The sequence below is a fragment of the Eubalaena glacialis genome, chromosome 19 (genome assembly GCF_028564815.1).
Source record: "Eubalaena glacialis isolate mEubGla1 chromosome 19, mEubGla1.1.hap2.+ XY, whole genome shotgun sequence".
NCBI lineage: Eukaryota > Metazoa > Chordata > Mammalia > Artiodactyla > Balaenidae > Eubalaena > Eubalaena glacialis.
This window is the reverse complement of record NC_083734.1, coordinates 49,547,768-49,561,516: the sequence shown is the minus strand read 5'-3', so window position 1 is coordinate 49,561,516 and position 13,749 is coordinate 49,547,768. Positions and strand designations below refer to the sequence as shown.

At 36.0% G+C, this 13,749-nt stretch overlaps 1 protein-coding gene across 4 annotated transcripts in view; it reads right to left on the bottom strand.

Moving 5' to 3' along the window:
• The window catches only part of CEP95 (centrosomal protein 95), a 57,417-nt gene that overhangs the window by 23,606 nt on the left and 20,062 nt on the right, over positions 1 to 13,749 (bottom strand). For all 4 annotated transcript variants that reach the window (XM_061176633.1, XM_061176632.1, XM_061176634.1 and 1 more), the window contains 5 exons: positions 12,258 to 12,389; positions 11,297 to 11,490; positions 8,944 to 9,056; positions 8,619 to 8,748; positions 7,435 to 7,588 (listed from right to left, as the gene is read on the bottom strand). In XM_061176633.1, coding sequence (XP_061032616.1) covers positions 7,435 to 7,588; positions 8,619 to 8,748; positions 8,944 to 9,056; positions 11,297 to 11,490; positions 12,258 to 12,389 — 723 coding nt within the window. The remainder of the gene's footprint in view (positions 1 to 7,434; positions 7,589 to 8,618; positions 8,749 to 8,943; positions 9,057 to 11,296; positions 11,491 to 12,257; positions 12,390 to 13,749) is intronic.

Genomic DNA, 13,749 nt, shown 5'->3' with positions numbered 1-13,749 from the left:
AGCACCTTAATATATAAGGTAGATAAATACAGCCATAAAAAGAGAAATCAACAGTAACACGATAACAGTAGGGGACTTTAACACCCCACTTTCATCAATGGATGGATTATCTAGATAGAAAATAAATAAGGAAACACAGGCCTTAAATGACACATTAAACCAAATAGTCTTGATATTTATAGAGCATTCCATTCAAAATCAACAGAATATACATTCTTCTCAAGTGCACATAGAACATTCTCCAGGATTGATCGCATGCTGGATCACAATGCAAGCCCTGGTAAATTTAAGAAAACTGAAACCATATCAAGCATCTTTTCCAACCACAATGCTGAGATTAGAAATCAACTACAAGAAAAAAACTGTAAAAAACACAAACACGTGGAGGCTAAACAATATGCTACTAAACAACCAATGGATCACTGAAGAAATCAAAGAGGAAATCAAAAAATACCTAGAGACAAATGAAAATGAAAGCATGATGATCCAAAATCTATGGGATGCAGCAAAACAGTTCTAAGAGGGAAGTTTATAGTGATACAATCGTACCTTAGGAAACAAGAAAAATCAGAAATAAACACCTAACCTTACACCTAAAGCAACTAGAGAAAGAAGAACAAACAAAACCAAAATTCAGTAGAAGGAAAGAAATCATAAAGATCAGAGCAGAAATAAATGAAATAGAAACAAAGAAAACAATAGAGAAGATCAATGAAACTAAAATCTGGTTCTTTGAAAAGATAAACAAAATTGATAAAACCTTTAGCCAGACTCATCAAGAAAAACAGGAAGGGGGCTCAAATAAGTAAAATTAGAAATGAAAAAGCAGAACTTACAACAGACACCACAGAAATACAACGGATCTTATAAGAGACTGCTACAAACTAGATGCCAATAAAATGGACAACCTGGAAGAAATGGACAAATTCTTAGAAAGGTAAAATCTCCCAAGACTGAACCAGGAAGAAATAGAAAATATGAACAGACCAATCACAAGTACTGAAATTGAAACTGTGATTTAAAAACTCCCAACAAACAAAAGTCAAGGACCCAATGGCTTCACAGGTGAATTCTATCAAACATTTAGAGAAGAGTTAACACCTATCCTTCTGAAACTATTCCAAAAAAATTGCAGAGGAAAGAACACTCCCAAACTCATTCTATGAGGCCATGATCACCCTGATACCAAAACCAGACAAAGATACCACAAAAAAAGAAAATTACAGGCCAATACCACCGATGAACATAGACGCAAAACTCAACAAAATACTAGCAATCTGAATCCAACAATACATTAAAAGGATCATACACCATGATCAAGTGGAATTTTATCTCAGGGATGCAAGGATTTTTCAATAACTGCAAATCAGTCCGTGTGATACACCACATCAACAAATTGAAGAATAAAAATCCTATGATCATCTCAATAGATGCAGAAAAAGCTTCTGACAAAATTCAACAGCTATTTATGATAAAAAACTCTCCAGAAAGTGGGCAGACAGGGAACATACCTCAACATAATAAAGGCCATATATGACAAATCTACAGCTAACATCATACTCAACAATGAAAAGCTCAAAGCATTTCCTCTAAGATCAGGAACAAGAAAAGGATGTCCACTCTCGCCACTTTTACTCAACATAGTTTTGGAAGTCCTAGCCACAGCAATCAGAGAAGAAATAAAAGGAATCCAAATTGGAAAAGAAGAAGTAAAACTGTCACTGTTTGCAGATGACATGATACTGTACACAGAAATCCTAAAGATGTTACCAGAAAACTACTAGAGCTCATCAATGAATTCGGTCAAGTTGCAGGATACAAAATTAATACACAGAAATCTGCTGCATTTCTGTACACTAACAAGATCAGAAAGAGAAATTAAGGAAACAATCTCCATTTACCATTGCATCAAAAAGAATAAAATACCTAGAAATAAATCTACCTAAGGAGGCAAAAGACCTGTAACTCGGAAAACCATAAGATGCTGATGAAGGAAACCAAAGATGACACAAACAGATGGAAAGATATACCATGTTCTTGGATTGGAAGAACCAATATTGTCAAAATGACTGTACTAGCCAAGGCAATCTAGATTCAATGCAATCCCTACCAAATTGACAATGGCATTTTTCACAGAACTAGAACAAAAAAAAATCTTAAAATCTGTATGGAGACACAAAAGACCCTGGATAGCCAAAGCAATCTTGAGAAAGAAAAATGGAGCTGGAGGAATCAGACTCCCTGACTTCAGACTATACTACTGATAAAGCTACAGTCATCACAACAGTATGGTACTGGCACAAAAACAGACATATAGCTCAATGGAACACGATAGAAAGCCCAGAAATAAACCCATGCACCTATGGTTAATTAATCTACAACAAAGGAGGCAATACTATACAATGGAGGAAAGACAGTCTCTTCAATAAATGGTGCTGGGAAAACTGGACAGCTACATGTAAAAAAAAATGAAATTAGGGGCTTCCCTGGTGGCGCAGTGGTTGAGAATCTGCCTGCTAATGCAGGGTACATGGGTTTGAGCCCTGGTCTGGGAAGATCCCACATGCCACGGAGCAACTAAGCCCGTGAGCCGCAACTACTGAGCCTGTGTGTCTGGAGCCTGTGCTCCGCAACAAGAGAGGCCGCGACAGTGAGAGGCCCGCGTACCACGATGAAGAGTGGCCCCCACTTGCCGCAACTAGAGAAAGCCCTCGCACAGAAATGAAGACCCAACACAGCCATAAATAAATAAATAAATTTTAAAAACCCAAACCCTAAACCCAAACCTGGTCCTTTAAAAAAAAAAAAAAAGATAAAAAAATGAAATTAGAACATTCTCTAACACCATACACAAAAATAAACTCAAAATAGATTAAAGACCTAAATGGACCAGATACAGAACTCTTATAAGAAAACATAGGCAGAACACTCTGACATAAATCACAGCAATATCTTTTTCAATCCGTCTCCTAGAGTAATGGAAATAAAAAATATAAATGAACGGGACGTAATTAAACTCAAAAGCTTTGCACAGCAAAGGAAACCATACACAAAACAAAAGCACAACCCACAGAATGCGAGAAAATATTTGCAAACAATGTGACCGACAAGGGATTAATCTCCAAAATTTACAAGCAGCTCATGCGGCTCAGTATCAAAAAAACAAAAACAAAACATGAACAACCCAATCAAAAAATGGGCAAAAGACCTAAACAGACATTTCTCCAAAGAAGACATACAGATGGCCAAGAGACACATGAAAAGATGCTCAACATCGCTAATTATTAGAGAAATGCAAATCAAAACTACAATGAAATATCACCACACACCAGGCCATCATCAAAGTCTACAAACAATAAATGCTGGAGAAGGCGTGGAGAAAAGGGAACTCTCCTACACTGTTGGTGGGGAAGTAAATTGGTACAAACACTATGGAGAACAGTATGGAGGTTCCTTAAGAAACTAAAAACCATATGATCCAGCAATCCCACTCCTGGGAATGTATCTGGAGAAAAACAAGGGTTTGAAAGGATATATGCACTGCAATGTTCACTGCAGTGCTATTTACAATAGCCAAGACATGGAAGCAACCTAAATGTCCATCAACAGATGAATGGATAAAGATGTGGTACATATATACAATGGAATATTACTCAGCCATTAGAAAGAATGAAATAATGCCATTTGCAGCAACATGGATGGACCTGGAGATTATCATGCTAAGTGAAGTCAGTCACACAGAGAAAGACAAATAGCATATGATGTCACTTATATGTGAAATCTAAAAAAAAAAAGATACAAATGAACTTATTTACAAAACAGAAACACAGTCACAGACTTCGAGAACAAATTTATGGTTACCAGGGGGAAGGGTTGAGGGGAGGGACAGATTGGGAGTTTGGGATTGACATGTACACACTGCTTTATTTAAAATACATAACCAACAGGGACCTACTGTACAGCACAGGGAACTCTACTCAATATTCTGTAATAACCTATATGGGAAAAGAATCTGAAAAAGAATGGATATACGTATAACTGAATCACTTTGCTGTACACCTGAAACTAATGCAACATTGTTAATCAATTATACTCCAATATTAAATAAAAATTAAAAAAAAAAAGTCAAGGACCAGATGGCTTCACTGGTGAATTCTACCGAATATTTAAAGAATTAATACCAATCCTTCTCAAACCTTTCCAAAACACAGAAGAAGGAACACTTCCAAACTCATTTTACAAGGTCAACATTACCCTAAAACCAAAACCAGACAAGACGCCACAAAAAATTACAGACCAATATCCCTGATGAACATAGATGCAAAAATCCTCAACAAAATATTAACAAATGAATTCAACAGTACACTACAAGTATCATGCACCATGATCAAGTGGGATTTATTCCAGAAATGCAAGGATGGTTCAGCATTCACAAATCCGTCACTGTGTACACCACATTAACAAAAGATAAAAATCATATTATCATCTCAATAAATAAAGAAAAAGCATTTAACAAAATTCAACATCCATTTTAAAAACTTTCAACAAACTGGGTATAGAAGCAGTGTACCTCAACATAATAAACACCATATATGACAAGCCCATAGCTAACATATTCAACAGTGAAAAGCTGAAAGTAGTTTCTCTAAGATCAGGAACAAGACAAGGATGCCTGCTTTTATTCAACATAGTACTACAAGTCCTAGACAGAGCAATTAGGCAAGAAAAAGAAATAAAAGACATCCAGATCAGAAATGAAGAAATATAACGCTTTACAAATGACATCATATTATATATAAAAAACCCTAAATAAGCCACCAAAACTGTCAGAACTAATAAACGAATTTAGTAAAACTGCAGGCTACAAAATCAATATACAGTTGTTCCTTATGGCACTGACTCCATGCAGCCAAAAATCCGAGTATAACTTTACAGACAGTGCTCCATATCCACAGTTCTGCATCCATGGATTCAACTGGCACTGACGATGTAGTAGTATAGTACGTATTTGTTGAAAAAAATCTATGTATAAGTGGACCTGCACAGTTTAAATCCACATTGTTCAAGGGTCAACTGTACAAAAATAGTTGTAATTCTATACATTAATAACAAACTATCAGAGAAATTGGAGTTACTCAGTTTTCCTAGGTCTCTCCTTTATATATGTGTTACTAAACTTTTGTTTTCTCATCTTTAAAAAAATAAAAAGAGAGAAATTAAAGAAAAATCCCATTTACAATTGCTTCAAAGAGAATAATATACCTAGGAATAAATTTAACCGAGGTGAAAGACCTGTACACCGAAAACTATAAGACACTGATGAAAGAAATTAAAGAAGACACAAATAAATGGAAAGATGATCTGTGTTCATGGATTGGAAGAATTAAAACTGTTAAAATGTGCATACTCCTCAAAGAGATCTACAAACTCAATGCAAACCCTATGAAAATTCCAATGGTATTTTTCACAGAAATAGAACAAACAATCATATAATTTGTTTGGAACCACAAAACACCCCAAATAGCCAAAACAATCCTGAGAAAAAAGAACAAAGCTGGAGGCCATCACACTTCCTGATTTCAAACTATATTACAAAGCTACAGTAATCAAAACAACATATTGGCAAAAAACAGACATAGAGCTTAATGGAACATAACAGAGAGCCTAAAAACAAACCCATGAATATATGGTCAATTAATTTATGATAAAGGAGCCAAGAATATACAGTGGGGAAAGGACAGCCTCTTTAATAAATGGTGTTGGGAAAACTGGACAGCCACATGCAAAATAATGAAACTGGACTCCTATCTTACACCAAACACAAAGATCAACTCAAAATGAATTAAGAAACTTGAGCATAAGACCTGAAGCCATAAACTCCTAGAAGAAATTAAAGTAAGTAAAAAGGCACTAACCTGGTTGACATTGGCCTTGGCAATGATTTTTTGCATTTGACACCAAAAGTAGGGAAAGAAAAGCAAAAATAAAGAGGTGGGGCTATTAAAACTAATAAACTTCCGCAAAGCAAAGAAAACCACGAACAAAATGAAAAGGCAATCTACCAAATGGGAGAATATATTTGCAAATCAGGTATCTGATAAGGGGTTAATATTCAAAGTATTAACTCAACAGCAAAAAGAAAAAAAAAATCCAATTAAAAAATAGGCAGAGGAACTGAACAGACATTTTTCCAAAGATGACATACAAAGGCCAACAGGTACATGAAAAGGTGCTCAACATCACTAATGATTAGGGAAATGCAAATCAAATCCACAATCAGATATCAACTCATACCTATGGGAATGGCTATCCTCAAAAAAAGCAAGAAGTAACAAGTGTTGGAAAGGATGTAGAGAAAAGGTAACCCTTGCGAATCCTTGGTGGGAATGTAAATGGTGCAGCCATTATGGAAAACAATATGGAGGTTCCTGAAAGAATTAAAAATAAAACTACCATATGATCCAGCAATTCCACTTCTGGGTATATATCCAGAAGTGAAATGAAATCACTACCTCAAAAAGATAGCTGCACCTCCATGTTCACTGAAGCATTATTTACAACAGCAAAGACATGCAAACAACGAAGTGTTCAGTCAATGGATAAAGAAAATGTGATATATACACAAAAGAATATTATTCTGCCATAAAAAAGAAGGAATTTCTGCCATTTGCACAACATGAATGGTCCTTGAGGGCATTATGCTAAGTGAAATGAGTCAGACAAAGACAAATACTCTATGATATTACTTATATGTGGAATTTTAAAGAAATCAAATGCATAAAATACAGAGAAGAACAGACTGGTGGTTGCCAGAGGTAGCGGGTATGAAGGATGGGTGAAATGTGTGAAGTTGTTCAAAAGGTAGAACTTACAGTTATAAGTTCTCAGAATATAATGTACAGTATGGTGACTACAATTAATACTGTATTGTATTTGAAAGTTGCTCAGAGATTAGATCTTAAAAGTTATCATCACATAAAAAAACTGAAAGTATGTGAATAGATGTTAACTAAACTTACTGTGGTAATCATTCTGCAATATACACATATAACAAATCATTATGTTGTACACCTTAAATGATACAATTTTGTATGTTAATTATATCTCAATAAAACTGGAAAAAATAAAAATTAAAAATAAATAAAAACAGATATGAAGAAAAGATACCAACTTTGAGAGAGTAATTCCTTTGAGGGAAAGAAAAAGAATGTGGGGAGGAGAGAAGAGATTTTAACTCTTTATTTCTTAAACACAAAAGGTGTAAAGCAAATATAACTGTTAATATCTGCTACTTCTAGATGGAGATACAGGTATTTGATATTATTTTTGATGCTTTCACATATTTCTGAAATATTTAAAAAGGAAAGCCAGTCATTAGATCAGAGTGGCTAAGTGGTTTCTGGGGACGTCCTTAACCTGGCCTGAGATAGGTACCTGGCCTTTGCTTCTTCGGCCCATACTCCACGATGCTGTCACTATGCTGAGACAGTGTCTCATCATTTCCACTTTCCACCTCTTCATTTCCAATATCCTCCTCTTCAAAGCCGGTCTTTTCTTTAATACGATCACCCAGGGCACTTTTTAACATCTATCAAGAAAATTCTTTTTAACATCTTTCATTGACTTCAGCAGAATGCAAGTTGGAAGAATTAGACAGATATAACCTTTTAAAAGTTTTCTCAGATAATTAAGCCCAAGTTTAGACACAAATTTTCAGATGCTTATGCATAGTTTCTAAAGGATATATACATATCAATGCCATGGACTATTCAGTTTCAATAAACTTAAGAGTAAGTCACATAGGGATTTAATATATTTATTCAATGATACCCCCAAACTACAGTATTTTATTTTGTGAAAATCAGAGATCCATCTAATTTTATACCAAATATGTCTTTAGTGACAAAGGGAAACAATACAGATGTGTCTAAAGATATATGGCTTAATATAATCATTTACATTAAATTATTTAGTTTTCATCAGAATTCAATAAAAATCTGGGACTTCCCTGGTGGTCCAGTGGTTAAGAATCCGCCTTCCAATACAGGGGACGTGGGTTCAATCCCTGGTTGGGGAACTAAGATCCCACATGCCACAGGACAACTAAGCCTGTACACAGCAACCACTGAGCCCGTGCGCTCTAGAGCCTGCGTACCACAAATACTGAGCCTGTGCACTCTGCAGCCCACGTGCCGCAACTACTGAGGCCTGTGCACTTTGGAGCCTGCACGCCACAACTAGAGAGCCCACGGGCTGCGACTACTGAGCCCACACACCACAACTAGAGAAGACCGCGCGCCGCAATGAAGAGCCCGTGCACCTCAATAAAAGATCCCGCATGCCGCAACTAAGACCTGACGCAGCCAAATAAATAAATAGATGGATAGAATTCGATAAAAATTTGGATAAATCTATACCAAATTTGGTTATATAATAAAAGGCTAGGATATAATTTCTCATCCTATGTCCTACCTGCTTGACTTATGGAAGATTTTCACAGTAAGTAAGACACAACTTACTTCCTAGTACCTTAGCTTAGCTCTCACCTTCAATTGGAAAATCACTTAAATGCTCACCAACTATGGCAATCTCAATACAGATTAAAAAACAAGACTTGCCCAATCTAGTTCAGAGAGGCGCTGAGATAGTTTCTCTGATACTGCATGTAATTCTTGTTCTGTTAACCTCTTTCCTGCCCTCTGGGAGAAAGGTGAATCCCAGGATGAGACTGCAGCTCTGTTTTCATATCTGTAATAAAAGTGACCTTGTGACACATTTAAGTAGACAAGTGTTATGTACATTACTTAGTTCAAAACTACTGTAATACATGTTTTACCAAATATTTCATACTGGTCTTCACAGCAAAATTTGGAGAGTATACCCTTAACTCTTCAAATCCCTTTGCAGACAGACTGTAAACATTGAAGCCTACAGTAATGTTACCTTTTTCCTTTGGGAAGCTTCCTTGTCCTAGGGCCTTGGACCTGAACTGGATACATTTCCTGTTTGCCGTCTTTAGAAAACTTGGAAGTTAAGAAAACTCTATTATCGGGTTCCTATTAAAAACAGAGGAGAGTTGATTTGAAAGAGATATAAGGAAGAAACAAAAAGAACATTTTGGGTGTGATGGGAAGGGAGGACCTCTGACACAAAGCTAGGTCCCTTCATTCTCCATGTTTTGCTTGTTTTAAAAACACATTTGTCAAACACTCTATTGATCCCCAATGCCAAAGGATGGAGCAATGTCTATAAACTTGTACTCAAAGAAAAAGTATGGCTCAGGATTGCATTCAAATATAAATGCAGGGCTTCCCTGGTGGCGCAGTGGTTAAGAATCTGCCTGCTAATGCAGGGGACACGGGTTCGAGCCCTGGTCTGGGAAGATCCCACATGCCGTGGAGCAACTAGGCCCGTGAGCCACAACTACTGAGCCTGCGCGTCTGGAGCCTGTGCTCTGCAACAAAAGAGGCCACGACAGTGAGAGGCCTGCGCACTGCGATGAAGAGTGGCCCCTGCTTGCCACAACTAGAGAAAGCCCTCGCACAGAAACGAAGACCCAACGCAGCCAAAAATAAATAAATTAATTAAATAAAAAGAAAACCAAAAAACAAAAACAAATATAAATGCAAGGGAGGTGTTCTCAAATATAAAAATTTAGGGGTTACAGCTACATGTGGACAATGAAAAAATGATCAAACCACAAGTGGAAAGTATTAAAGTCATTATCTTTCATATCAAGAAGTCAATAGAAACTGTCCAAAACTGAAACAAAAGACAAAACCTCCAAAATATGAATATAAACTCAACATTTTAAAGAATTTATTTCTTAACTTTAGAGGGAATCTTATGGAAAATATTTCTTGTGGTAAAGAAACATTTGATGTTTAACAGCTCTTCAATTTCACTTCAGTATCTTTTTCTATTAAAGTAAAATTAAATTTAATACTTTTTAGTAAATAACAACTATAATATAATCACATTTTTAAAAAACGTTTAAAACTGAAGTTAGTGTCCTGCTCAAGAATTATTTGAAAAAGAATATTCCCACTTAACTGCAACCCAGGTAGAGAAAAAGAATATTACCAGCAACTCAGAAGGCCTTCCACCATCCCTGCAAGCCTTCCCCAAAGGTAACCATTATCCTATGATCCCTTTTTTCTCTTTTTATCCACCCACCCTCCTATCTAAATAGATGCACAAAATGTTTAGAATTATGGTCACCTAATGCTAACCACTTTTTCGGCACCGTGTGAATTTTTAATAATGAGAGTGTATCACTGTTTATAAATTTACCCTTGGCATATACCTGAGTGTTCTTGTTGCTAGAAAGATAGGAACAGGATGACTGTATAAAAAAGGATTTTATTTTCAAAGAAGAGCAGAGCAGAAGCTAATAAGCCAAAATGTTAACAGTAGTTCATGCTGGATAATAGGAATACGGATGAAAGATTATTTCTGACACTTTCCTATATGTTAAAACATTTCAATTACTTAATTAGAGACATACAATATGGATTCTGAAACTAGAATGCTTGAATACTAATCCTAATTCTACAATTGCTGTGTGACCTCAGACAAGATTCTTAAACTCTCTATTTCAGCTTCCCCATGGGAAATATAAATAGTAGCTACTGGAGAGCTGTGCTGTAAGAAGAAATTTATTCGATACCTGCAAATTAGGGAGAACTGTGCCTGGCACAAAATAAACATTCAGTATGTGTTGGCTCTTACTATTTCCCCTTTTACATAGTCATCCTGTCCCTATCTTCCTAGGGTAAGAATATACAGGTATATGCAGAGGTAAATTTTAAGAAGTACAGTGCTCTGATTAGTGCAGTATCCTTGACTACAATTCTAGCAGAGACCTTTTTAAATTTATAGACTTTTGACCAGTTGAAAGCAAGCTTTTGGGCTTCCCTGGTGGCGCAGTGGTTGAGAATCTGCCTGCCAATGCAGGGGACGCGGGTTCGAGCCCTGGTCTGGGAAGATCCCACATGCCGCGGAGCAACTCGGCCCGTGAGCCACAACTACTGAGCCTGCGCGTCTGGAGCCTGTGCTCCACCAACAAGAGAGGCTGCGATAGTGAGAGGCCCGCGCACCACGATGAAGAGTGGCCCCCGCTTGCCGCAACTGGAGAAAGCCCTCGCACAGAAACGAAGACCCAACACAGCCATACATACATACATACATACATAAAAAGAATGTAAGCAGACAAGAATAGCATTAAAAAAAAATTTTTTTTTTAAAAAAAATTAAAAAAAAAAAAAAAAAAAAGGAAGCAAGCTTTTCCACTTACCACAGAAAATGCTGTGCCTTCTCCAGTAGAATTCATGGTATGGGAGCAGTGACTTGAACGCAAGTATTCTTTTCCTATGGGGCAGGGAGCTCGAGGCTCTGAAGGATGGTAAGGTGGATGTAAAGGAATAGCTGATCGGATAGGCTCCCCTAACTTCCTAGCATTTGGAATCATATCCACAGAAGGAATTTCCGCTAGTTGGACAAATCAAAGTGGACATTAAGATGAACTCTAAGAAATAAACCATTTTTTATATATATATATCCTGTATCATTTTATATATACACATACCCTATACAAACATGTTCACACACAATACTTAGAAATGTATTTTAAACTCGATTAAAAAAAAAAAAAACCACACCAAAAAAACAATGAAAATAGGGACTCATCCTCAGTAAACAAGTAGGGACCTAATTAAATCAGGAAGAGTGTAATTTTAATGTTATTATCATAAAAATGCCTCCTAAAAAGTTATTTAAAAATAATGAAAAATTACTAAAAACCTAAATGGCTTGAAGAATAGCTATATAAATTATGGTTCATCCACATGTTATAAAAATAGTTAGCCATTAACAATGACTTTATATAATACTAACCATATGAAAACCTCAGAGACAATACAAAATGAGAATATTTTTCAAGTTATTATAATTTGAAGACCACCAACTGATATCTAATCAGTCTAACGTAACAGACTCTTATTGTCCTAAAGTCTCTGTTTGAGAGGAGACGATTTAAATAAAATAGCGGATGCAAAACATGTGACCAAAGACCATCTTATGAAGAAATCCGAGTTCATAATTAATAGCAAACATTTACAAATGAGGTCACGTAAAACCAAAATGAATCGCATTAATTGTAGAGCAACAAAAGTAAAAAGGCTAATAGCAACTGCCGCAAGAACTATTGTCTCCAAATCACAGCAAGAGTCTCAAGTACTCAATGTATTACTACTCACTGTCTTCAACAAAGGATGTCCCACTCTTGGACAAAAAACTAGATGAGGGAGTGTTCAGCACTTCTTCATGTGAGTCAGAACATGGTAGGGTTGAGGCTTTTTTAGACTGCATTTCATTAGGACCTTGGGCACCTAGAAAATATTAAAGTAAAACTTTTTTATTGCTGAATGTTAGACTAAAAGCTACGAGTTTAATACCCTGAGGATAAAAATATCAGAAGTGACATAATCATAGAACTATGTTGGTCTGATTGCTTGAAATACCAATTACTTTTAATAACTATCAGATACCAATATGTAGTTCTGTAGCCCAGAATCATTTATATAACTTAAAAACAAAGTTTTACACAATGTTTCATTCCTTTGCTTTAGAAAAATAGGTGCCAGACTTGTAACAGAAATGCTGACTGTTGCACAGGTATATCTCTAAACTAGAGATCTTGGCTGGTACCATAATCAAAGATTTGTAGGTCAAACAAATTGTTTTGTCTAATTTTCAAACGCTTAATATTTTGAATCAGCTCTATAATGTTAGTACACAGACAGCTACATTAAAAATAGTTCTGAAACTGAGGGAATATCCACTTTGCTCCCTTGGAAATCTACAATACACAAACTTCCCATAAACAAAATGGATTAATGACTTCCCCTCTCTAAATAACTTTCTATTTATCTATCCCTTCTTCAGTTTAATGAAAGACTTCAACATAAACTTATTCCTCACTTCGAAGGTATGAGAATGCACCCTGAAAACTCGTTGTTTACCAATACGGTCAACTGATAAAATCACTAAATACAGAAAAATTCACCTTGTACAGATCCCCAAATCCACACAATTTATTCCCGAATACTGTATTTTCAAATTTTTGACACTCAACTGATGTCTTTTAAAAATCTGCAAATACATCTTTCTGTGCTCTCCTTTTCCACAATCCAGTGCAATATGGCTATTTTCATATCAAAATGTTTTAAGTATGTAAATTTCCCTCCATAACTTCGTATTTCACATGAATATCCTCTAAGACATAATGTTCAAAATTCACAACTTGGTCCTCGATTTCATGATACTGAGTTTGTCATCAGTTTGACCACAGACTAATTCATTTTTATCTGGGTCCATTTTTTTCTTCGGCTCCTTGAATAACCATTTCACATGCTCTTTCTTTTTGATGGAATTTCTCCTAAAATCTCATGCTTAGTTATCATCTGGAAATTTTAATTTGTCAGATTGAAAATTACACAAATTTCTCTCAATGATCTTCAGACTGTTTTAGAACATACTGTTTTATTATTGCAGAGATTGTGAACTTCTCTACTGTAAGCATTAATAATATTTCAATTAGGGAGTTCCCTGGTGGCCTAATGGCTGGGATTCCGAGCTTTCAATGCCATGGCCAGGGTTCAGTCCCTGGTCAGGCAACTGAGATCCCGCAAGCTGCACAGTGCGGCCAAAAAAAAAAAGAAAATCAATTATTTAAGTATCTGTATAGTA